At 42.7% G+C, this 25,216-nt stretch overlaps 2 protein-coding genes across 4 annotated transcripts; one reads left to right on the forward strand and one right to left on the reverse strand.

The window, feature by feature from the left end:
• Positions 1–1,104: 1,104 nt before the first annotated feature.
• Positions 1,105–15,014, forward strand: LOC120734909 (regulator of nonsense transcripts 1). Of its 3 annotated transcripts, none has more exons than XM_040034020.1 (24): positions 1,105–1,514; positions 1,890–2,032; positions 2,693–2,782; positions 3,160–3,327; positions 4,463–4,643; positions 4,737–4,898; positions 5,231–5,441; positions 5,631–5,729; positions 5,897–6,005; positions 6,228–6,387; positions 6,638–6,756; positions 6,859–7,023; positions 7,139–7,253; positions 7,680–7,823; positions 8,090–8,303; positions 8,428–8,545; positions 8,748–8,904; positions 9,189–9,331; positions 9,553–9,727; positions 10,500–10,578; positions 10,678–10,842; positions 11,203–11,423; positions 11,996–12,118; positions 12,419–15,014. In XM_040034020.1, exons 1-23 carry the CDS (start codon positions 1,344–1,346, stop codon positions 12,113–12,115), a joined length of 3,429 nt encoding a protein of 1,142 aa, XP_039889954.1. In that variant the 5' UTR covers positions 1,105–1,343; the 3' UTR covers positions 12,116–12,118; positions 12,419–15,014. The 3 variants fall into 3 exon arrangements, with proteins under 3 accessions (XP_039889954.1, XP_039889971.1, XP_039889962.1); XM_040034037.1 differs by having other exon boundaries at positions 1,106–1,514; positions 5,231–5,315; XM_040034028.1 differs by having other exon boundaries at positions 1,107–1,514; positions 5,231–5,318.
• On the reverse strand, positions 15,015–23,305 carry ddx49 (DEAD (Asp-Glu-Ala-Asp) box polypeptide 49). Its single transcript, XM_040034048.1, has 13 exons — positions 23,045–23,305; positions 22,738–22,861; positions 20,089–20,174; positions 19,585–19,706; positions 19,162–19,349; positions 18,559–18,699; positions 18,226–18,301; positions 17,850–17,926; positions 17,567–17,664; positions 17,404–17,478; positions 17,023–17,111; positions 16,767–16,838; positions 15,015–15,269 (listed from the first exon to the last, which is right to left on the reverse strand). The coding sequence occupies exons 1-13, from the start codon at positions 23,157–23,159 to the stop codon at positions 15,099–15,101; spliced, it is 1,434 nt and encodes a 477-aa protein (XP_039889982.1). The 5' UTR covers positions 23,160–23,305; the 3' UTR covers positions 15,015–15,098.
• Positions 23,306–25,216: the final 1,911 nt, after the last annotated feature.

The following is a 25,216-nucleotide window of genomic DNA, read 5'->3' on the forward strand; positions in this document are numbered from 1 at the left end:
CAGTTGGGGGTAAGAAGAGGAAGAAGGGACAAAAAACCCAATGTGGAAGAGAGCCAGAGATTAATAATAACTAATGATTGAATACAAAGTGGTGCATAAACACAAAAAGTGAAAATGAGGTGATTGAAGAAGAAACAGTGTATCATGGGAAGCTCCCTGCAGTCTAGGCCTTTTGCGGCATAACTAAGGGAAATTTCAGGGTTGCCTGATACAGCCCTAATTATAACCTTTTTAAAAAAAATCAGTTTTAAGCTTAATATTCAAAGTAGAGAGAGTGTCTGTCTCCTGAATCCAAACAGGGAGCTGATTCTATAGTGGAGGGGCCTGAAAGATGAAGGCTCTTCTTCCCATTCCACTTTTAGAAACTCTAGTAGAACCACAAATTCTCTATTTATGCAGTATGGTACTGTGAGATCTTTAAGACAAGTTAGGACCTGATTATTCAAGACCTATTACCTGTGGAAAAATCACCTGACATTCATCTTTATCCTATGTTAACTCTTTCTCACCTCTCTGTCCATTGCTTTGCATGGTCGACCCCAAGTATTTCAACTCACCCACCTCCTCATTGCATCTTGACCTTTCCACCTGCCTCTCTCATTCACAGGCATGGCTCACTCCTATTAACGTTCATTCCTCTTTGGTACATACCTTCATATCTTAGTGCTCTGGTAGATGGTGGTTGAATTCTTTAAAATACATTTTGGCATAGGGGCCATCTAAATGCTCACATTTAAGTTACTTAAGCAGACCCTGCCTTGGTTGATACTATTTTAAACAATTTTGCTGTTAACGTAATTACCTAAAACTCAATGATAAACTCGTGGGACCGAGTTTTTACTCGTTGCTATCCATACAAAACATACTAAAAACACGATTAGATTTTTTTTTTTTTACCAGATTTGGACACAAATTGGGAATCATGCAATTTGTATAAAAAAAATTAAAACAAAACCTACTGAAAAAACTGTCAAAAGAGCTAGGAGTATTATATGTATTAGTATTGCTATTTTTAATGGATTTCCTCACAGCGTTTCGTGACGTTGCTTTGAGACCCGGATACAGGATCAGAGTGAGAGCTCTTCCCTGTAGAGACCTGTCTGTGAGCTTAGCTCCAGCCTCCGGTGAACGTCACACGTTGGGGAAGTCCGTCACCGCGGCTGTTGGACCTGCTGCAGCTTTCGAGGTTCCGATCGGTTCCATTTTTTTTATTTAGGTTCAAACTGAGACTGTTAACGTCGGGCTCTAAACCAATTGTCGATCAACGAAAACGCTTTGGATTTTAACTGTCTTTATACTAATCCCGGAAACCCGTCAGTAAAGCGAAAGTTGAGAGAGTCGAGATGAGCGTGGAGGCGTACGGGCCGAGCTCCCAGACCCTCACCTTCCTGGACACCGAGGAAGCGGAGTTGCTCGGAGCGGACACCCAGGGCTCGGAGTATGACTTCACCGACTTCACCCTTCCCAGTCAGACGCAAACTCAAGGGCAGACACAGAGCCAGCTGGACAGCCAGGTCTGAGGTTTTCAATTTCACAGGAAGGCACGAAAAAGCGCGCTTTACTGACGCTAGCTGTAGTTAGCTAGCTGACCCAGCGCTACCTGTTAGCCCGCTAAATTGGATAGCATTACTTAGCTCAGTGTTAGCTGGGTTGCAGCGTTAGCAAGCCCCTTAACTAAACTTCTGAAGTAACAGTAATTGTATTTTTATCTTTATTTTGAACTGTGTTAAGTAAACTAAACTCGTGTGCGTAACTGTAAAAATCAAAGAGAAAATTCATGAGCGCTGACAACCTGTCAACTTATAATTTAGTGGCTCTCTCAGCGCTGTGTGCCTGGCTGCTAATCGTTAGCGGTGAGTTTGTTCAGTAAAGCAGGTGTTGTGCTGCAGGTAAATGGTCCCGATGAGGGTCTTCACAACGGTGGAGTGGATGATTCCGTGGCCAAAGCCAGCCAACTGTTGGCCGAGCTGAACTTTGAGGAGGATGAAGAGGACACGTACTACACCAAAGACCTGCCCTTGCACGCGTGCAGGTACGCTGGAAAAAAACCGCACCGTGGCAGGATGTCAGCAGACTGTGCGTGACCGATGAACTGATTGCAGTACATTAGTTAGTGATCGTCATCTACATCACTAGTATGCTGTACAATTTTTAGCTACTCACAATGGTTGAATTGTAGTGCACTGTCAGAGGTTTATAATTTTAGTGCTACGATACAATTCACGTGGCCCTGATGAAATGTCAACCAGCTTTAGTACTTTTCACATTACTGCTTGAATCTCATTCCTGTTTACTTTCATAATCCTGTAAGAATACTAAACATTAAATTGACAGTGAAATTTAGGTAAAAGCTTTTAATAAGAATTGGCAGTTAAATATGCAATTTAAATGTATTTAACTCTCTTAAATTGGCTTTCTGGGAGTGTTTGTGTGCATTCTTGTTGAAACTTATGAAATACTGTACATGTTTTTGACACCTATTGAATATGAATTAGCTTCAAGAGTCCTGCATGTATGGCGGCAACATATTCCCATGACATTTCATATTTGTGGTTGAGGCATGTGAGCATGTAACATTTGACAGGGTCCGTATAATATGCTGACTCCTTTGACATCCGATATCATGTGTGTACAGTTGGTCTTTTGCTCTTGTTGTGTTTGCTCTGAACACTGCTGTGGTTGTTCCTTACAGCTACTGTGGTATCCACGATCCAGCGTGTGTGGTGTACTGCAATACCAGCAAGAAGTGGTTCTGTAATGGGCGTGGCAATACATCCGGCAGGTGCGTGTTGGCTTGTCTTTATTTAATTGCATGTAGGAATCGGAAAGTGAAACTACTAATAACCTGAAACGATAACAATGAAATTTTCACACACTTCTGCCAACACCAGCCATATTTTGACAGACAGGTCATGTGGCATGTGTGTAATGAGAGATCTGTGAGAAGTAGATGGCAACTCTTGTATTTGCATTGGTTGAACAGAGGGCGTGTTCAGGTTTATTTACTGTAGATGCTACCAAGCAGTGTAATAGGAATCGTATCCTATTCACAGCCTTTGTTCATAACTGTGAAGTGGGCCGTTTCCCACTTTTGCTCTCGGGCTCAGTGTCAGTTTTTTAATTTTCTGTTTGGTTTGACTTCCATTGTCTGCCTCGCAGCCATATTGTGAACCATTTGGTGAGAGCCAAATGCAAAGAAGTGACTCTGCATAAAGATGGGCCGCTGGGTGAAACCGTGCTGGAATGTTACAACTGCGGCTGTCGCAACGTCTTTCTCCTGGGCTTCATCCCAGCAAAGGCTGATTCTGTGGTGGTGCTACTCTGCAGGTATGTTGCTGGGGACTGTCCTGATTGAAGCAGGACAATATTTTACCTCTGTGAAGCTTGATCTGAATATTTACATTTGACTCTGGAAGTTTATGATAAAGTTGTTTTCGTCTCAGTTATTTAGGTTTCTCCCCCTTACTTTAGACTTTAGGACACTGGTAAAGAGGCCTTGAGATGCCTGAATAATGAGATAGACAGAAAAAATGGCCAACAGATGAAGGTTCATGAACAAAATTGATGAACCTTTTTATTTTAATGTATTTTTGCTAAAGAGAGCTCTTCTTTTGCAAAATGGAATAATTTAGGGTAAATTTTGTCAGAAATTTATATGAAACACGTATTTAGAAATTTTTAATTGACCTGTGTATTGCCCCCCCCCCCCCCCCCCCCCCAATAGGCTCATATTTGTTTTCAGACATATTAAAGCAGCTCAAAAGAGACTCAGAGCAGTCAAGAAGATGTTCTAGGTTTTTTGGGGTTTTTTTTCAAGTTAATAAAAAGAACTGGGCAGGTTTTGCATAAATGTTGTGGTTTTATATTTTTTACCTTCAGTGGTCTGCTTAGACTGACTTAGCAGACTAGGATTAATTGTTCATTGCTGTTTGTGAAGGAGGTTAATGGAACTTGCTGCTCTCGTGATACTTTCTCTTCATGGTGGAAGTGTGAGAAACTCTCTGCTTTTGCCCTCTGATCAACAGAGTTCAGCACAGACACGTCTCAGAGCTGTGTGCGTACATACATTATGTACTGTGGCAGATGAATAGAGCTACAACACTTCTGGACTGTTACTTTCTGTTTGTGCTGGAAGTGGGAAATAAAGTCCCCGGCGTGGATTTTTCTGTCACACAAACACCAATGTGTTCAGCGAAGACAGTGCCAGTGTTCTGACTATAGCACATAATATGCACTATCAATCAAAGTAGTGAACAGGCAGTCAGCTATAGAGTCTGCAGCTGTTGTCTCTGGACCGCCCTACTAATGTGCGTTAAGCTTGAAATAGAGCTTGCGGCTCTGACAGTAAACATAACCCTCTGTATGGCCTCATGGACTTGCAGTAAGAAGTACTGTGATTTAACAGTAGTTCGATTAGTTTGAAACCTCCAATACTTGGCCTGAATTTTGTGCCTCCATTCAGGCAGCCCTGTGCCAGCCAAAGCAGCCTGAAGGACATCAACTGGGACAGCTCGCAGTGGCAGCCGCTGATCCAGGACCGATGCTTTCTGTCCTGGCTGGTGAAGATCCCATCAGAACAGGAGCAGCTTAGAGCCCGTCAGATCACGGCCCAGCAGATCAACAAGTTGGAGGAACTCTGGAAGGTACGATCCACTTGTATGCCTTTTGCTCTTTCAGGGCTTGTAAAAGTGTTGACTTTGTTTGTTTTTATTGTTTTTTTTGTGGTTTTCATACAGGACAATCCCACTGCCACCTTGGAAGACCTGGAGAAACCTGGAGTAGATGAGGAGCCCCAGCATGTACTGCTGCGTTACGAGGATGCTTATCAGTACCAAAATATATTTGGCCCTTTGGTCAAATTGGAAGCTGACTACGACAAGAAGCTTAAGGAGTCACAGGTACCTGAACATGGTTCCACACAGAGGTGCCTGGAATGTGGTTACTGGTGTTTTACTTCCAGAAATGTACATGGCTAAAGTTTTTAATCTTTAAAAAGCCTTTAATCATTTAATGATTTTAATGGTGTGGTGAGGATTATTTTATTTTCATGCTGAAGCAGGATGTGGTGATAGATTTTCCTGACTACAGATGCGATCTGAAATGTGTTTTTGTGGCGTAAGGCACTTTTCTGATCAGGTGTTTTTACTTTATTTTCTGCAATATTGTCATAGCTGTGATATCTGTATTATTATACCTGATGTTTTGATCATTTTTCTCCCTCCTTTTTCAGACTCAAGATAATATAACAGTTAGGTGGGATCTGGGGCTGAACAAAAAGCGGATTGCCTATTTCACTCTTCCTAAGACGGATTCAGGTGGTAATTCTCTAAACTTTCCTTCCTCCCAGTGGTTCTGTGGTACAGATGTAGCTCCCATCCTACTCCCCCCCCCTCAGGCCTTGCACGCAACCTCCCCCATCCCTGCATCTTTTGGTGGCATGTGTGCGTGTTGTTTTTTGTTTTTTTGTTTTGTTTTTTTCTCCTCTTGCCTCTGTTTTGTGTTGTGTGGTTAGATGAGGGCACGGTATTGTATCATGTGTTTTCATAAACTTAGCCCTGTCCTTAAATACTTCTGTATGTAATTTTTGGTAAGTGCAGGTTTCTAACTTTTGTCCTTTCACTTGACCCCAGATATGCGGCTGATGCAAGGTGATGAGATTTGTCTGCGGTACAAGGGAGACCTGGCCCCGCTGTGGAAGGGCATCGGTCATGTCATCAAGGTCCCAGACAGTATCCTTTGCACAGCTGATATGATCTGTTTCTTAATGTTGCATTCCAGCGTGGCCCTTTACAGCAGCAGTGACTGTCCTGAGAAGTACAGACAGCAAAGCCCACACTCACCCACTAGAAGTATTTTACGGATAATGCTGGATTTCCTTAATAGCCTGTGTTTAAAGACTATGGAGATGAAATTGCCATTGAGTTGCGGAGCAGTGTTGGAGCACCTGTGGAAATCCCCCACAACTTCCAGGTGGACTTTGTGTGGAAGTCGACTTCCTTTGATAGGTAAGCTGTTTTATGCCAGAGCATTTAGCGACATGCCGTACCAAAAGGTCTTTTCTTCCTTTCCTTTCATTTCCACCTCATGTTTTCAGTAGATTCATTGTGTCTTGTCTTTTCTTTTTTTGATTTGACTACCAGTTGTAAAGATTTCAGCTTAATTTAAATGCATTTGGTAAGCTATTTTTGGCAGTAACGGCTGACTTAGTTGTTTATGTCCTGCTGCAGGATGCAAAGCGCCCTGAAGACGTTTGCGGTAGATGAGACCTCAGTGTCTGGCTACATTTACCACAAACTCCTGGGGCATGAAGTCGAGGATGTCACCATTAAGTGCCAGCTGCCAAAGCGCTTCACTGCCCCAGGCCTTCCTGACCTCAATCACTCACAGGTCAGACTTGGACATCGTAACTCATACAAGAAAACTTTTAGATGGCCATAATCTCAGTGTAGGACATAGTGTAACTTTAGTTGATTCATTTACTGTACATTAGTGCAACAAAGACGTTCATCTTTGTAAATTAATTTAGAAAACTCAAAGAATAAGAAAAGATTTCTGTTATGATCGCCAAAAAGTGTTTTTGGCAAACTGCGTTTGTTTTAAGTATCCAGTTGATTTATTTTGTTTCTTGCATGTTCAGGTGTATGCTGTGAAGACGGTGCTTCAGAGACCTCTTAGTCTGATCCAGGGGCCTCCTGGCACTGGGAAGACCGTCACCTCTGCCACAATTGTGTACCACTTGTCCCGACAGGGCAACGGGTGAGGCAAAAATTGAGTTAACCCTTTTATACTTGGAGCGTGTTATTATTCCAGTCGTGTAATTCTTGTTCCCTTTCTCTCTGTGGTGCATGTGTCCTGTAGACCAGTTTTGGTGTGTGCTCCCAGTAACATTGCTGTGGACCAGCTGACTGAGAAGATCGATAAGACTGGACTGAAGGTTGTCAGGCTGTGTGCCAAGAGCAGGGAGGCCATCGAGTCCCCTGTGTCTTTCCTTGCTTTACACAACCAGATCAGCAACATGGACAGGTCAGTAGCATGAGGTGAAATAGTCCTTCATTTTCCAGGTGTGACCATGTTATATCACAGATTTGGTGTTGTAATGTACTGGTGCAAATAATCTGATGTGTCTTTGTCTCCACAGTATGCCGGAGCTTCAGAAACTACAGCAGCTAAAAGATGAGACTGGCGAGCTGTCGTCTGCTGATGAGAAACGCTACAGGGCTCTGAAGCGCACTGCTGAGAGGGAGCTGCTCATGGTGAGGAGGTGTTGGTTTTCACTTTAAATGCAGCTGGAAGTCGGCGATTTCAGGCATTCTTGGTGCAACAAGTGATTTCAGTCAAACGTTGCTTGCCTCTGAGAATTATTCTGCAGAAGCAGTGGCCTAATTTAATTTTTAACTATAAGTTGTGGTGCTGATCACTGAGGGCAGCAGCATTTAAATATCCACCACATTAGTTGTCCACATCCTTAGTTGCCTCTCCCTATTATAGACAGTTGCTGCTACACTACTGTGTAGCTAAATCCTGCAACTCCACTGGCCTCAGCCAGTCAGCACATGACTGTACAGGAGAAGAAAATATCACATTTCAACTGGCTGTTTGTACCAGTCCATTAAGATGATTCAATACCTTCTTCAACCTGAGATGCAGATAATGATCATAACTTCCTCTTCGTTGTCCAGAATGCTGACGTAATCTGCTGCACTTGTGTCGGAGCTGGAGACCCTCGTCTGGCCAAGATGCAGTTCCGTTCGATCCTGATCGATGAGAGCACCCAAGCCACTGAGCCCGAGTGTATGGTGCCTGTGGTGTTGGGAGCAAAGCAGGTACAAAACCCAAACAGCTGCATCAGTTCCCAGCTGCTGCTGTTTGCTTTGGTTTCTGTCGTTTTTTTGCATTAACAGTAAATGAAGAAATACTTTGGCACATGTCAACTAAAAATGTAAAGCTTTGTCATTTAAACTGTAGTAGCAGCTACTGTCAAGTATTAAAACTTTCAACAGTCTGAACATTAAGGAACATTAATATCTTGTGTTGTGTTGTTAAACTAACCCAAGCGTCATGCTTATGTGGCTCTTCTTCCTCCACCCAGCTTATTCTGGTGGGTGACCACTGCCAGTTGGGTCCTGTGGTGATGTGTAAGAAGGCGGCTAAAGCAGGTCTGTCGCAGTCCCTGTTTGAGCGCCTGGTGGTCCTGGGGATCCGGCCGATCCGCCTGCAGGTCCAGTACCGTATGCACCCGGCTCTCAGTGCCTTCCCCTCTAACATTTTCTACGAGGGATCCCTGCAGAATGGCGTCACTGCAGGTTTGTTACGATCCGGCAGTTCATTATCTGGGTTGATGAAGGAGCAAATTGATTTCCGCACTGATTAGTAGAAGATGCACCAACTTATAACTTAACAATAATTAGACCGTCCTGTTCTCCTCAGCTGACCGCATCAAGAAAGGCTTTGATTTCCAGTGGCCGCAACCAGACAAGCCCATGTTCTTTTACGTTACTCAAGGTCAGGAGGAAATTGCCAGCTCTGGAACCTCGTACCTTAACAGGTAAATTCTCACATTTTGTTTGTTACTTGGTGGCATTTCACTTCAATCCTACTTAAATTTGCTGACGTAATTTGTTTTGGCCCCTGGTTTAAAACAACTGTGGACGTGATTGCTTTTTTTTTTTTTTTTTTTTTGGCATCAGTTTGCCATAGTTAACTTTAAATGATTGTCCCAATATTGATACGATTGACTGTTTTTTCAGGACTGAAGCTGCCAACGTGGAGAAAATCACCACCAGGCTGCTGAAGGCAGGAGCCAAACCCGATCAGATCGGCATCATCACCCCGTACGAGGGTCAGCGCTCTTACCTGGTCCAGTACATGCAGTTCAGCGGCTCCCTGCACACCAAACTCTATCAGGTATCACTTATAACACAAATGCAAAAATACCCTTTTCCAGCAAACACATTATAGTTACACACATTAGAAGATATCCCAGGACAACATCAACATGGAGCAGTTAGGAGTAGGACATCCCGTCTCCTCCACAGAGGAGATGGACAAAAAAGAAAGTGAACAACTGGAGAGCCAGAGTAGAGAGTAGACAGACATGAAGTTATTGTTTAAAGTTTAGCACACGACCACTCAGATTTGGTCCTCTGTTTTTACAATGCAATTTCACCTTTTATCGTGATTCATTATAGCAAGTGGAAATTGCCAGCGTGGACGCCTTTCAGGGCAGAGAGAAGGACTTCATCATCCTGTCTTGTGTTCGAGCCAACGAGCACCAGGGGATTGGCTTCCTGAACGACCCTCGCCGTCTCAACGTGGCGCTGACCAGGGCCAAGTAAGAACTGTTAAAATAATCACAGTGGACAGATGAAACACGGCTCAATCTATCGGGCGTTTCTGATTTGAATGACTCATGTGTCAAATTTAGCTTAATTTTAACGATCAGGCTATATGAACACACACTAGAATTGACTCTGTTCTGCGCACACAACATTTCACACTGTGTGATTTGTGTAAGCTGCAAACTACCCCTCATCAGTTGTCTTATGTCTGAAGGTATGGCGTGATCATTGTGGGCAACCCCAAGGCGCTCTCCAAGCAGCCACTGTGGAACAACCTGCTGAACAACTACAAGGAGCAAAAGGTCCTCGTGGAGGGGCCCCTAAACAACCTGAGGGAGAGCCTCATGCAGTTCAGCAAGCCCCGCAAACTGGTCAACACCATCAACCCTGTGAGTAGGACTGAGTGAACGCGTCATACATTTTATTTTATTTTTTAAATGATGTATGAATCCAAACTAATACTGGGAATTGGCACCTGAGTAACAGTGGAAGTTGACTTAAAAAGTAGTTTAGGATCGTGATACCTTTCCATTACTACCTGCTTGGATTGACTTGACTCTGTTCGACTGGCATTCCATTACAACCTAATGTGCATGGTCGTCGTCACAGCAACGCGGCCAAGCGTCCTGTGACGTAAATTAGTATCCAACAAAGATGTGTTTTTGTGAACAAGATGCTCGTGACTCATTGAGTGACGCCATTGGCCCGCTAAGCGGTGGCATGCACAGTTTGACATCCTCACATTTTAGTACCTGGTATCAGGTGGCGAATCGATCAGAGTAGGTACTAATGGAAAAGGGGCTCAACCTTTTGGTCACAAGATGTTTTTGTGTCTTTGCTGTCTATTTGTTTTTAAATGTGTCTTGTTTCTCTTCTGATGAGGATTGTTGTGCTTAGCAAGTTGAGGAGAGTCTGATTAAAGGTGTCAACATTCACACCTGCTTTGACACGAGGGGGTCTCCCAAAACTTGCGCCATGAATGTAAAGGCTGCATGCATCCAGTCAGCTGTCACAGGAAGTAAACTGAAGGCAGCAGTGTTTTTTGTTGTTGTTGTTGTTTTAAGCTGGTTAGTGCAAATCATGAGTGCTAAATGGTGATGAGCTCTTGTGTATAAGGAGATTTTTGTCAAATTTGTTCTAAACGTCACCGGTGTTTTCCAGGGAGGACGTTTTATGAGCACTGCAATGTACGATGCCCGTGAGGCTCTCATCCCTGGTTCTGCATACGACCGGAGCAATGGTAATATGTCAGCTGTTTTTTATTTATTTTTTTATTTTATTTTTAAAATCAGCAAAACTTTGCATGCCATGTCTTATTGATACTGATGATCTCTTTCAGGTGGACGTCCATCTAATATGTACTTCCAAACACATGACCAGATTGGGATGATTGGTGCAGGCCCAGGTCCCATGGCTGCTATGAATATTCCTATACCCTTCAACTTGGTGATGCCACCAATGGCTCCACCTAGCTATCTAGGTCAGCCCAATGGCCCTGCTGCAGGTACGATAACAGCAAAAGGAGAAGTGAGGAAAGTTTGGTTTTCATTGAAACTGCAAATCTAAACCTAAGAAGGAGGGGGAAAAAAAAGAGGGGAGGGAAAGACCTCCTCCTCCAGCATTGCTCGGACTACTCCCACCTCAGACTACCTTACGGCACGCAGACGGGTTATTCTGGATGTGTTGTTTTTTTGTTTTTTTTAACGTTCAGTGATTCCAAAAAATTGCTGCTCACTGAGGGCATAATGCAAAGCCCTTCAATCATATTTGATAACTGTCACTTCTCATGCCTTATACCTACCCAGCATAATGACTTGACAGGTTGTGATTTTATTTATTTTTTCCTTCCTCCCCCTCCTTAAAGGGCGTGGAGCAATGAAAGGTAAGCCTGGGCGTGGTGGGCGGCAGAGGGTCCGTGGTTCAGCACACCAGGGTGCCTGTCAGGGTAATGGACCCAACAGTCAGGCCAGCCAGGATGGAGCCTCCCAATCCTTCTCCCAGGGGCCACTGACACAAGGCTACATCTCCATGAGCCAGCCCTCACAGATGAGCCAGCCTGGCCTCTCCCAGCCGGAGCTCTCCCAGGTAACGCGTCACTGCAGAGAGTAACGCTAATTTAATGACAACCAAGTTTAACTGTTGCCATAAATATCATCAGTGTTGCTGTTTCATTAATAATCTCTTGGGTTGTGATCATGCATTAATCCTCTGAGAAATTTTTGTTTTGAAATTAACCTGGAATGATGAGTTGCTACATATCTTTTAAAATCATTATAAAAACCAGTCTCCTATCTAGACCAGAGAAACTGTATTCTAATCCAGATTCATTCAATTTAAATAAATAAAAGCATTACTAAGATTGAATTAGAAAAGGTTAAAGGACCCTGAGCTGGAAAAGTTTCCTGTCTAAACACTTTCCAGTGTTTTCCACCTCAGGAACTACCAGGCACTTTTTGATTGGCCATTGTGTGTTCTCACTTTGCAAAAGTTCTGCAGCAGTTCATTCAGGGCTGTTTTCACTGGAGTTAATAGGTACGTCTGATTGTCCCTTGAAAACGTCTGGATGACTCTCAACACTGATCGGTTAAACTCTGAAGGCGTCGGTGGACAAGCTTGGATGGAAAAACAACTGATTTGTGTACCGTTATGTCCTCCAGGACAGCTACCTGGGTGACGAGTTCAAGTCCCAAATCGACGTGGCTTTGTCCCAGGACTCGACCTACCAGGGTGAACGTGCGTACCAGCATGGCGGCGTGACTGGACTGTCGCAGTACTGAAGTGTAAGTACATGAACTATGTCTTTAGCTGCAGTGTGGTGTCAAAGTATTCAGAGGAAAGCTGATCTCATGACTGATTGCCACAAGCTTCAGGTATCTCACTGATCTTGGCTAACTTACAATATATTTTAAGTCCAGTTTCACATAAAACTTGGTGAAAGTGCCTGAAACCTCAGGAATCATCCACTGGAAATGTTATATAATAATTGACTTGTGGATGAGCTAAAATCACATCAGGCATATAAAACATGTTATGCAAAAGCTCTAACCAGCTCAACTTTTCTCATCCATGTTGTCTTGCAGGTTACCCAAAGAAGGGAGCTAGGCTTGAGCTGAGCTTAGTTCATCAGCTTTTTAATCTGGGAAATAATAAAAACATAAAATGGATACCTGTTTTCCTCTGCTACAACCGAAGCACCACCAAGTGAAAGCGACGGGATAGCGAAACCAAACCAATGACCAGCGAGAGAAACAAAGAGGGTAGAAGAAGAGAGCACGAACAGACAGGCAGGGAGATGGCATAAGAGGCCGAGTGAACAAGTGAGAGGCAGGAACCAATGCCCGTGCAGAGTGAAGGAGGGAGGTCGAAAAGATGGCGGCTTGTGGTCGGGCTGCTGAGGGAAACACGAGAGGTCCAAACGGTCTCTCATGGGAATCCAAATGAGGTTGAGCTCCAAATAAAATAATCTTCCCAACACCTTCCCATCCACAGCGTCTGAGAAAAGTTTATACGCTCGTCTTCAGGTGAAGATCGTAGATTTTCAGCAGAATTTGAAGAAACCTGGTTTCACGACCTGGTTGCAGTTCTGCTTCCCCATGCTTAAAAGCTGGTTGACTATCAACCTGTGCAGTGCCCTGGACTGTTTTTAAAATTAGGTTTGACATGGGAGAAGAGTGCTACCTACTGTCTTCTACTGGACCCTCCAAACCTCAGCAGCCTCTAAAGAAAGCGGCAGTCGACGGACCCTCTCAGAGAGGAACGACAAACTCTGTTTCTGTGTCTGAGTCTGATATTGAAAGGCCTTTCATTCGCCTTGAGAACCACTGGCTCGTTCACAAGGTCTGCAGTGGGGTGGTTTCAACCACCCGTCAGTGGTGGAGGGGCATGGGGATTTCAGACTTTTTTTTTTTTTTTTTCCTTCTTTTTCAAGACATGAGACGCGAATCCCGACGATGTCGCGATCATCATGGGACAGTTTACCTTTCTTACCACAGAGCACAAAATTGCAAAAAAGTCATTGAAACTATCAAACGTGACCAGCATTGAATATTCAGCTCGGCGTCATTTGATGTTTCAGCAAAGGCTTTTTTTTTTTTCTTTTTTTTTCCCCCCCTCTTATTTTAATCTTTCAGACGACGGCGTCTTTGACGTCCCGCTGTCTTTTTAAAACACCCTGTGTACGCTTACATTGGCAAATGCTTGAATGCTTTTGCTCTGAGTGATTTCCTCAGGGGATTGTGGACTGTCCACACTCATCACATGAATCCCTGCTTGAGGTAAGAGAAACTAAACGGGGACATTTAGATGAGGCTAACAGGCAGTCGTGGCGATCAATCAACCGCAAGAAAGTAGAAGAAAAGGAAGGTGGCTGAGGCAGAGAAGGAAACATGTTAAAGTCAAAGTTTTAGGGAAAAGAGTGGACTTTTTCATACCAGATGCCACTGTGTTTTCCACCTTAATGAAGCCATATTAAAGGTCACGTTGACCACCCAAATACAACGAAAGCTAACCAGGTTGAAAAGAAGTGTTTGAAATTCAGAAATGAACTTGACCCGAAAGACTTTTGGTTCCTGTGGATTCAAATTGTTCTGTTATTAACCCCCAGTCACTCACAGCAGAAAATGCCACCCAGTACTGATCGGGCGGTGGCAGAGAGATGAAATAAACAGCGAATGAGACCAGAATCAGTGCCTATAACCGCTCACCCTCAGATAAACAGCCGCAGCACAAGCATGAATGTAGTTCCAGTCAAACGACCAGCATTTCCAACAACCTTTCTGACACCAGAGGGCTTAAGAAACCCACAGAAAAGGACTTGTTTTATTTATATATTTTTATTGTTTGAATAAAATGAAGCGAGTGAGTCTAGCAGCTGGGCTGATTGAGGAGCAGGGGATACAAAAGCCACCTTCCTTCTCTGTGAGGTAAAAATGGAGGTTGTTAGATTTTATTTTCCCCTTCTGTGGCTGTTTGATTTGTGCTGAGCAGTTCCTCCTGAGTTGATCCACTTTGCTTTCGTCAGACATTTTGCTGCCGTGTGCATCGTTTCGTTGTGTAGTTTTACTGAAATATGGGATATATATATATATTTTATTTTTTTCGTAGCAACTTGCTGAGTACAGGAATGAGCGGGACGCCGTTTCCTTTCTCGATTTTTTTTTTTTTGTATCTTCTCTTCAAACTGTCCGAAGGATTGTAGTTTTGTAACTTTTTCCAGGAATGACACTTTCTGAACACAGCAAGAATGTACTGCACCGTTGTTTCTCACCTGCTTCTTATTTCTGCACACACGTGACAATCGTGTTGCGCTTTACATCGTTATGTTTGAGTTAGAAATAGTTGACATTTGTGCACAGAGTTCTTTTAGCATATCAACTTGTTCCGGTGAATCCTAATGTGTTAGAGCTTTAAAAAAAATTATTAAAAAAATGTTGCCGTAATATTTTTTTTCCTCCCATCTTCTGAGCTGCAGTCAATTCCAACATGTGCAGCAATCATTGAAGATGTGATTCTGTTCCACACAGAGCGTTCATTCGTCATTAGGCCGAGATTTAATTCATGAAATAAAGTCTCAATGTGATGTAAATACATATTTGAAACAGTCTTATTTGCAGTGACGTTTCATCACAAGATGCTGATTCTCTTGTTAAACTGAATCAATAAACGCTGTCAACTTCAGTTGTTTCTGTGGCTTGAAGTTTATTTGCAGGTACAAATATTACAGGTTATTATACAGTGTGCAGTATATACATGAGGCGGTTTTCATGCAGTTGCCTGCGCCGCCTCTTTCTTTTTCATCTGTCTTCTCTTCATCAGTTTCTTTTTTAGCTGTTTCTGTTTCTGAATGCTCTCCTGGATTTTCTGTTTGAACTTCTTCTTCTGGCTCCTGATCTTCTCCAGCTCAGCTTTCCTTTTGGCCTCCAGCTCTGGATCCTGAAATGGCAGGAAATGACTTCTTAAATACCAGAATGCCAAACTCACCGTAGGGCAGGTACCAGGTATTTTAGGCACTCTTGGTCTTTTACACTTTATTTAAAACACAGTGGACAGAGAGGCGCCTGCTGCTATCATGTGTGTCCATATTCATTACACCTGTGCAGCCAAAACATCACACTGCTGCTAAAGGCTTGTTTCACACAGGCTAGTTATGTACACGGTCGTAACAACACGTACTGGTTATTCCATCGGTTCTCCGCTGTAAAAGGGCGCTGGACACTTATGATGGATTTCCTCTTGTAAAGAATCCATACTAAAAGTAGACATGGCCACAAGAAGCTACTGCCTGTGAGTGTGAGCAGCATAACCTTTGACCCTCAGCGACCACAGCTGTGTTGTAGTCGCTGACTTGACAAGATACAGAACCCCAATCAGAGATGACAGAGTGGTTATTAAATGTTCTCTGCTTCATGCTCTGTGTGGGCTCTCATTACTGTTACATTACGTTGTCATCACAACGGTGATGATAAAACGATTAAAATCTATAAAGAACAAAAAAAATGTAACAGTTAAATGCAACACTGCTGCAAGGCAGACTCGTCAAATAAAAACATTTCAACTTGATTTAATTTATTTGAATCCTGCGCTTCACTTCTTTATGTCAGGTGAACATCAGAGCTCCGAAACTTTAAACTGGATGTATTTAGTCACAGGTTACTTTCCGACAGCCTCGCAGCAAAATATTATTGTGTGCTGTGACAAATGCCATCGTCAATTTTGCTCCAGCAGCTGCAATTACAGCACTATAAAAGACTTACACACAGTTTGCACTGGTGGAACTTTATAGCTAGCTCTCATTTTAGTTGCATATATTATTCCTTCATAATCTATATCACACAGTATCCTGTAAATAAATGAAAAATAATAATTTAAAAAAAAATCCAGCTCATTTTAAACTAAAACTTGGCTAAAACATCGTGCACAGGTGATGTATTCAGCATAAGTTACCATGGCGATTTAGCCTGGTAAAAAGAGCTCACCAAGTCATTAATCTTGCTTTGCCGTTCACCCTTCAGGAGTAGGTGATGTCATCAGGAGACAGTCAAATACTGGATAACATTTAATTTGTCTCGTATTCATAGTTTTGGTGAGTCGATGTGTAACGCTGCTGTTCTGAATGTTTATGATCTTCAATCAACCTTAAATGTGAAGTAAAAGGCATCAAGCATGACTCATAAAAATTTCAGAGTTTATAAGAAGCTGTTTATTTTTTTACAGACCTTTCATAGACTCTAGTCTAGTTTTACTATGTGTATTTATATCAAACTATTAAAATTATTTTGTCCCTTCTGCCTAAGTAGCAGTCACCCCGAGATCTGGAAAATAACGCCTCACTGTTGTTCAGACGTTCAACTCGACTTAAAAATATAATAATGATGCTTCTAATCAAAAACAGAATAATGTTCAAATAGTTCACTAAGAGGCTGCACTCACCTTCCCCTCCAGGATCAGCTGTTTCCTCTTGTTGATCTCTTTTTTCTCATCAAAGTCTGTTGACTCGAGTTTCTGCAACATGGAGTTTACAGTGAAAACACTTAACTGGTGAGGCAGGTTAAAAACAGGCGTCCCTGACTAACGGGACGATTTTCAGACTGTCAGTCATCGTGTGAAACAACAGCGATGTTCCACTTTAACTGGATTCAGCACAGTGAACAGCAAGAGGTGAACATAAGTGATAAAACATCCGTACTATCTCACACTCCCGCCGGGTCACGTTGACCTGGGTGAGGATCTTCAGGACTTCCTTCTCCTCCACAGGATATTCCTTCAGCTTGGTTTCTGTAAGAAGACGAGAGGCCAGTGTTTAAACACACACACACACACACACACACACACTTTGTGATATTTACAAGATGGTGATGAGCTGCAGATCTCAAAAAGCAAAAATCATTATCTAATCTCTTTTGCAATCAGAAATTGTGCAAACATCCAAGTTTAAGATAAATACAATCTCTAAAAGTCAAAAGTTTTACTTATTAATGTTACCGATGGACTACAATCTATCCTGAGGTGCAGCTTTCCTACCAGCTTTATTCACAGGTCTTTAAACTGAGCCCTAGATGCGACTTACGAATCTGTTCTTCGATGGAGTGAATCAGGTGGATGTCGTACTGCGTGACCAGCGTGATGGACACTCCGTTCCTCCCTGCAGGAGGAAAACATCACAGTGTATGAGTGGTGTTTATGTCGCGAGGAAGACGATTTCAGAAGAAAAAAAGAACCAGAAACAAAACCTGCTCTGGCTGTTCGCCCGACTCTGTGGATGTAGATCTTGGGAAGGCCGGGGGTGTTGTGATTAATGACGACCTGGACAGTTGGGATATCCAAACCCCTGTGGGTGGGAAGTAACAGGAAAACGCATGTTTCTGCATTGAAATGCTTTGTGGTGTCTCCATTGAGGAGTGACAGAAGCCTTAAACAGGCTCACACTACATAATGTTTGTGTCAGATTTGTTGATTAGAGTCATAAAAATGTGGCCTTTTCATTTCTTTCCAATGCTCTGCGTGCATTCTCACCTGGCAGCTACATCAGTCGCTATCAGGATTTTGTAGACGCTGGCTTTGAACTTGGCGAGGTTTGCAAATCGTTGTTTCTGAAGAACAAAAAGCACAGTCTGTTATTCTGCGGGTTCATTTATCTGCTATAAAAAGCTTTTCAACAGACTCTTTGTCCCTTTAATGACACAAATATAATTCCCAGATATTTGTAGAGGACCTCTGAGGAATTGTGAAATCTCCAACACAGAAAGCAAAGTCAAATGCTTTGTAGGTGCAAAGTTAATTGACTGCACCTCACTCAGCTGTCATTGCAAAGAAGCTGCCCTTAAAATGTCTCAGCAGGCCCCCTGCTGATGTCCGTTTGTGCCCTTGCTGCTGTTCACACAAGCCTCACCTGTTTCATCATGGAGTGCAGAGAGATGGTTGGAAAGTTAAACTCCCGCAGCATCATGGTGAGGATCTGACAGCTCCTGAATTGGTCAAGAAAATGTATTCAGTGCGACGTGAGCATAACCACAGCTACAAAAAGGCGAGAACACTCAAAGACCTGCACGCAGAAGTTTTACATCATTCATATGATCGTTTTTTTCCTCTTCTAAATCAAATATATGTTATAACATGTGGAAAATTAATGATCACAGTCCAGACTGTGCTTCATAAAACAGCACCGCCTTGCTTTAATCTGTAAATGTGCACACAGGATGCTTAACCCCTTGTGGCTTCTTACTTGCACGTGTTGGTAAAAATGATGATGGACCAATCATCATGCTCATCGGTGAATGTCTGGATCAGATGAACCAGGTAGGCGTCCTTCACCTTCTCTGGAGTGAGGATGTATCTCTGGTCCAGCTCCTCTACCGTTCGTGTTCTGACAACATCAATAACAAAAGATAAATCACTGACCACTGATTAGATTTGATATTTCAAAAATATAACAGACAGCATCGCTGAAGGTGACGGGGATTCAGGGCTTCAGAAACATCAGGTGATGAAACAACTGAACACTGTGGAGCCTCTGTGACACAGCGCTCATGCTCAGTTAGATTCTATTACCTTTTTCTGCCCACCGAGATCAGATAACAGATTTAACCTCACCAGGAGGAGAAAACATGTAAAGCTGAACAGAGAACATAAAGCTCAGCTGCTGAGCCGCTGTTTTATTCTGTACACACTTTCACATTTTACATCGTTTCTTTTAGTTTTCTGTGAACGTATCCGGTGAAAATCTGCACACGCCGTTTCCCAATCCGAACCCTGCTAACAGTTTTATTCAATTTCTCACTGGACCATGAATAACCTGCAAATCGCGAGACAGATGCAGGTCACTCACTCCGATTTGCTCTCCCAGAAGAACGGTTCGTTCATGGCGATGCTCTTCAGCTCCTGCAGGGTGTCGGTCAGTGTGGCGCTGAACAGCAGCGTCTGACGCTTGGCCGGCAGGATCTCCAGGATCACCTCCAGGTCTTTGGTGAAGTCGGTACAGCCCTGCTCCAGCAGCCGGTCTGCCTCATCCAAAATCTGCCACAGACGAAAAGGAGACACACAAACAGTCACTAAAACCAGGAGATATTATATACAATTACATCACAGTTACTGAACATCTAACCGTGGCTCCACAAGGTGGAAAAATACTAAACAGTGTGCACACTGGTGAAAGATTACAACTTGTATGTGACAAAAGTACTTCATATAAACAGAAGTTTATGTAATAACAATACTCTCATCATTGGATCTGGAGTTTCGGTGAACTCACCAAGAACTGGATCCTCTTCATGCTGAAGGTGTTGGAGCTGCGGATGTGATCGGCTAGTCGGCCTGGCGTTGCTACGACTACATGTGGTTGGTTGGACAGCTCCAGGGCCTGGGTCACCATGTCTGCCCACAACACAGCAGAGTCAGCACAGAGCACGAGCATCAGACAAAAGCAAACCAAGTTCATGGAAAATGGCAACATTGTTTGGTTCCTGCAGCTGAGCATCATCACATTTTGAGCAGGACTCCCACCTTTAATGGTGAACTGTGAATTCTGCACAGGTGGAATAAATTCACTCAAAGCACAACAGAAACATGTAAATTTGGCACATTTTTACACTCTGACTGAAGGTCAGCTGCTCAATTATTTGCTTCAAAAATACTGATGAGAGATTTCAGGGGGAAAAGAATCTCTGATGTTTATTCTTTTCTTTCTTTTTCTTTTTTTTTTGTTGCAAAAAACAAAAAAACAAAAACCTCAACCCAGAAATAAGAAAGTAGTTACCCATTCCACCGACGATGATGCATTCTTTCAGACCCAAAGGTTTCCCCAGGACTCGAAACTGCTCTGCAATCTGATAGGCCAGCTCCCTGAGTGACATATTTACATCATAATGAGTATTTACGGTACTGTGTAAAAATCTTGAACGACCCCTCATTTCTTTATATTTTGTTTCCAAGGATCAGACTTTCTCATTTTTTTTTTTTTAAAGTGGTCTTAAACAATAGTTCTTTGGGCTTTCTGAAGGTCTTTCAGAGTTACTCATTGGCCTGCTTTTCACTCATTTTCAGTCTAGTCCTTGTACCTGACCATTTTCAGATGAATGTTTTTGGTTTATTAAGCCAACACTGACCTATGACTCATTCAAGGATAAAAGAGACACTTAGCTCAAAGGATGAACCAGTATTAGAATAACACGCTTCAAAGTAACGTGTTAATGTAATAACATTAGATTTTTCAGTAACTTAGTAACTCTAATACAGGGAGTGCAGAATTATTAGGCAAATGAGTATTTTGTCCACATCATCCTCTTCATGCATGTTGTCTTACTCCAAGCTGTATAGGCTCGAAAGCCTACCAATTAAGCATATTAGGTGATGTGCATCTCTGTAATGAGAAGGGGTGTGGTCTAATGACATCAACACCCTATATCAGGTGTGCATAATTATTAGGCAACGTCCTTTCCTTTGGCAAAATGGGTCAAAAGAAGGACTTGACAGGCTCAGAAAAGTCAAAAATAGTGAGATATCTTGCAGAGGGATGCAGCAGTCTCAAAATTGCAAAGCTTCTGAAGCGTGATCATCGAACAATCAAGCGTTTCATTCAAAATAGTCAACAGGGTCACATGAAGCGTGTGGAAAAACCAAGGCGCAAAATAACTGCCCATGAACTGAGAAAAGTCAAGCGTGCAGCTGCCAAGATGCCACTTGCCACCAGTTTGGCCATATTTCAGAGCTGCAACATCACTGGAGTGCCCAAAAGCACAAGGTGTGCAATACTCAGAGACATGGCCAAGGTAAGAAAGGCTGAAAGACGACCACCACTGAACAAGACACACAAGCTGAAACGTCAAGACTGGGCCAAGAAATATCTCAAGACTGATTTTTCTAAGGTTTTATGGACTGATGAAATGAGAGTGAGTCTTGATGGGCCAGATGGATGGGCCCGTGGCTGGATTGGTAAAGGGCAGAGAGCTCCAGTCCGACTCAGACGCCAGCAAGGTGGAGGTGGAGTACTGGTTTGGGCTGGCTATCATCAAAGATGAGCTTGTGGGGCCTTTTCGGGTTGAGGATGGAGTCAAGCTCAACTCCCAGTCCTACTGCCAGTTTCTGGAAGACACCTTCTTCAAGCAGTGGTACAGGAAGAAGTCTGCATCCTTCAAGAAAAACATGATTTTCATGCAGGACAATGCTCCATCACACGCGTCCAAGTACTCCACAGCGTGGCTGGCAAGAAAGGGTATAAAAGAAGAAAAACTAATGACATGGCCACCTTGTTCACCTGATCTGAACCCCATTGAGAACCTGTGGTCCATCATCAAATGTGAGATTTACAAGGAGGGAAAACAGGTACACCTCTCTGAACAGTGTCTGGGAGGCTGTGGTTGCTGCTGCACGCAATGTTGATGGAGAACAGATCAAAACACTGACAGAATCCATGGATGGCAGGCTTTTGAGTGTCCTTGCAAAGAAAGGTGGCTATATTGGTCGCTGATTTGTTTTTGTTTTGTTTTTGAATGTCAGAAATGTATATTTGTGAATGTGGAGATGTTATATTGGTTTCACTGGTAAAAATAAATAATTGAAATGGGTATATATTTGTTTTTTGTTACGTTGCCTAATAATTATGCACAGTAATAGTCACCTGCACACACAGATATCCCCCTAAAATAGCTAAAACTAAAAACAAACTAAAAACTACTTCCAAAAACATTCAGCTTTGATATTAATGAGTTTTTTGGGTTCATTGAGAACATGGTTGTTGTTCAATAATAACATTATTCCTCAAAAATACAACTTGCCTAATAATTCTGCACTCCCTGTAAATTCAGTAATCATATTGCAGTTATAATTACTACAGAGTAACTTGCCTGTGAGAAAAAAAGCAGTATACCAAATTACTTTCTCTGGCATGCAATTAAGCAAAGTACTGCATTACTTTTAAGAGAAGCAAAGAGCAACGTGTACTGCTTTTTTAAAACTACGAGCCCAACACTACACATAACAGGCTGATCAACGAAGAAATTTTAAACCGAATCTTTAAGCACTTTGTTACCAGCTGCCTGTAATTAAAAACACTTTTTTCCCCATTTCTTTAGTTAAATCTGTGAAAATGAAGATAACACAGCACAAAATAGTATTTATGCACCAAACCAGTGATTCTCAATTATCACCATGAATCTTGAATGTACATCGAGGTTATTATAATGTATAATAAAACTAGATATGAAAGAAGTTAGTTACCTAAATTTAGCTAGACTTTTGGAAAAATGTAAACGAATTAAAATGACTTTGAACTTGAAAACGAACTAAAATAAAATACAAACATGGAGGAAATATCCTTGGCTTTTATCTTGGTAAAAAACATTATTACAGCTTGTCTGATGAGGCATTACTGAGACTCTGGATGCCCACATCTGTCCCCTGCACTGACCTGGTAGGAGTGAGCACCAGGCAGAAGATGCCGTACGGGTCCTCTGAGAGTTTCTGCAGCACTGGCAACACGAACGCTGCTGTTTTCCCACTGCCGGTCTTGGCACAGCCCATACAATCCCGACCTGTGGAAAGAAACACCTCAACAATGATGGAGCAAATGTAGAGCTGCAGAGGAAGTCCACCTCCGCTGTGTAAATAACAGAGAAAGTCTTCCAGACATCCTCAACACCAGCTTAACAGTTACTCAGAGATCCTCCGGCAGGTATTACAAGCATATATGTGACAGTATCCCCGCCCTGTCTTACCTTGGAGGATAGCTGGCATGCAGTTTTCCTGGACTGGAGTGGGTTTGTTGATTCCCAGCTGTTTACACTGTTTAACCAGCCAGTCTGACAGACCGAGGGAGGAAAAGTCGCCCATTTCTGATTTACCTCGTCCGCTGAAGCTCGGTGAGATCAGCTGTGGACGCGTTTTGATAAAAGAATCGCTAAAATACTCTTATTTCAGTAAACACTAACACATCCTCGTGTGGCAGGTCCGCGGGCGCTCGCTGATTACGTAACAAGAATGCGTCTTCTTCACTGCAGGAAAGTGCGCGTTGCTGCCATCTCCTGGTCGGTGTAGCGAACGACACTGAAAGCAGAGAGTGGAGCAAAAAAAAAAAAGTTGATAGATCGGTTAATTTATTTCTGTCCCCACAGAAATCCAATCTCATCTATTTTGGAACGATGCTAAAGCTGACCCTTCATATATGAGCTGTTTCTCTGTGACATGCGCATCATTCAGCGTTTTTAACGCATTAAAATTAAAGCAGGAACATGCAGAGCGTTCTTATGTGCCTAAATAATGATGTAATGAAACTATATATGAGACCTTGGGCCCCCTTTGTAAGACTCAATTTAATTAAACGTTGCATATTCACAAAGAAATATGCACACGTAGTGGAGCTTGACGCTTTGCCAGGTTTCGAGTTCTTTGTGTCCAGCACTACAGATTTGTATTGACCTCTGAACCTGCCAGAGCCTCAGCATTTTCATTGTAGAGCTGGGCTGTCTCTACTTTGTCTTTGCAGCGCACATTTAAAGGAAATATTGAATAAAATGTGCCTATCTGTAAATCCCCCCCAATCTTTACAGTAATATATATATTTACCTGGATTTCTAAGATTTTGTTTTTATTGTGAAACACAAGCCTTCAGGGTTCTGAGAGATCACCTGTCGTAAAGTTCTCGCCATTCACGTCACAATGATGAAGTGAGACAAAGTTTCAGATCGATAAAAACCTGTTATTTTCTCTATGTGGCAGATTGTGTCAGACTGATCGCTTCGTGGTGCATTGTCACGTGTGATTAATGACCAGCAAGATGAAGGGAATCTTTCACAGGCATCATAAAAATACACTTTCTCTGGTCAGAACTTGTTAAATTTCACATCAGTCAGAAAATGTTTTTTTATTATCAGAAGGTGGTCCGTGTGGGTTTTAGAGGCTTTGCAGTCAGCCACGTATCCTGATCTGCTTGGGCATAAACCTTGAACTTAAACCTTGACTTTTTCCTGGCTCTCTGTGCTTCTGCGCTGCGCAGAACTGCAGCAGTCTCACATGGAAAACTCCAGAATCTCCTTTCAAAATCCAAGATTTGATTCTCTGCATAGATTTATTTGTTAATGTCTTGCAGATGATCATGCGAGTATTTTCTTCACCTGCCACTGTGGGCTTGCGAAGGACAGTGTGAGTTAATTCAGTTACTGCTTGACTAGAGAGGCAGAAGAAGCTTCACCAAGAAAAACCCATCTGTGTCTGTACACCGGGCTGCCAGAGGTGATTAATGCCCCGTGTGTTAAAGGCAAAGGCCTGAAGGTTTAGCTCCATCCTGTCCAGACCGTCCAGCTGTGCTGCAAACTGCCTTGGACCGAGTGAAAAGTGTCTCTCTAAATTAAAAGGAAAATTGCTTGAATGCAAAGGCGAGGATCCGATGTTCCCTGCTGCCTCCCTGCAGCACAGAGGCGCAGTCAGCTGCATCGCTGTAACAGCCCACTGAGCAACATGATTAGCGCTCCCATTGCTCTTCCACCACACTTGAGGCTCCAGTCTCCCATGTTCAGCCTATATTCATGCAGATAAATCAGTGGAGACTCTTTCTAAGCACACAGAAATGTTTCCAGCACTTTTACGGGGAAATATAGAACTTTAACAAGAAAGCAAAATGGTGCAAACAAGTTTTGCTTTTCCAAAAAGAAACCGACTGTGTAGCGCTTAACCGACCTGTCTATATCCCAGATCGGCGATGCACTGAAAGCATTTGGCAAATTATGAAATGGAAAAATACAACAAAGGCGGGCGTGTATTTAATAGACTTAGTCTCAGGAGATCCAATATGGCTATAAAAACTACAGCAATTGCTCTCAGTTTTCAGAGGCTTAATGCCTGCATCTGAGTTTAAAAAACAAAACAAAAAAGCTCTAATCTAATCTGGCATA

The sequence above is a fragment of the Simochromis diagramma genome, unplaced genomic scaffold, assembly GCF_900408965.1.
Source record: "Simochromis diagramma unplaced genomic scaffold, fSimDia1.1 OVJJ01000334.1, whole genome shotgun sequence".
Taxonomy (NCBI): domain Eukaryota; kingdom Metazoa; phylum Chordata; class Actinopteri; order Cichliformes; family Cichlidae; genus Simochromis; species Simochromis diagramma.

Excerpts from the sequence above, each read along its gene's own strand:
- ddx49 (XM_040034048.1), bottom strand. The coding sequence starts at position 23,159 with ATGGGCGACTTTTCCTCCCTCGGTCTGTCAGACTGGCTGGTTAAACAG. Across the intron at positions 20,175-22,737 it reads CTGGTGCTCACTCCTACCAG|GGAGCTGGCCTATCAGATTG; the intron begins GTCAGTGCAGGG and ends TATGTCACTCAG. Across the intron at positions 19,707-20,088 it reads CATCATCGTCGGTGGAATGG|ACATGGTGACCCAGGCCCTG; the intron begins GTAACTACTTTC and ends TGTTGTGGGCAG.
- LOC120734909 (XM_040034020.1), top strand. The coding sequence starts at position 1,344 with ATGAGCGTGGAGGCGTACGGGCCGAGCTCCCAGACCCTCACCTTCCTG. Across the intron at positions 6,006-6,227 it reads AAGTCGACTTCCTTTGATAG|GATGCAAAGCGCCCTGAAGA; the intron begins GTAAGCTGTTTT and ends GTCCTGCTGCAG. Across the intron at positions 9,728-10,499 it reads TGGTCAACACCATCAACCCT|GGAGGACGTTTTATGAGCAC; the intron begins GTGAGTAGGACT and ends GGTGTTTTCCAG.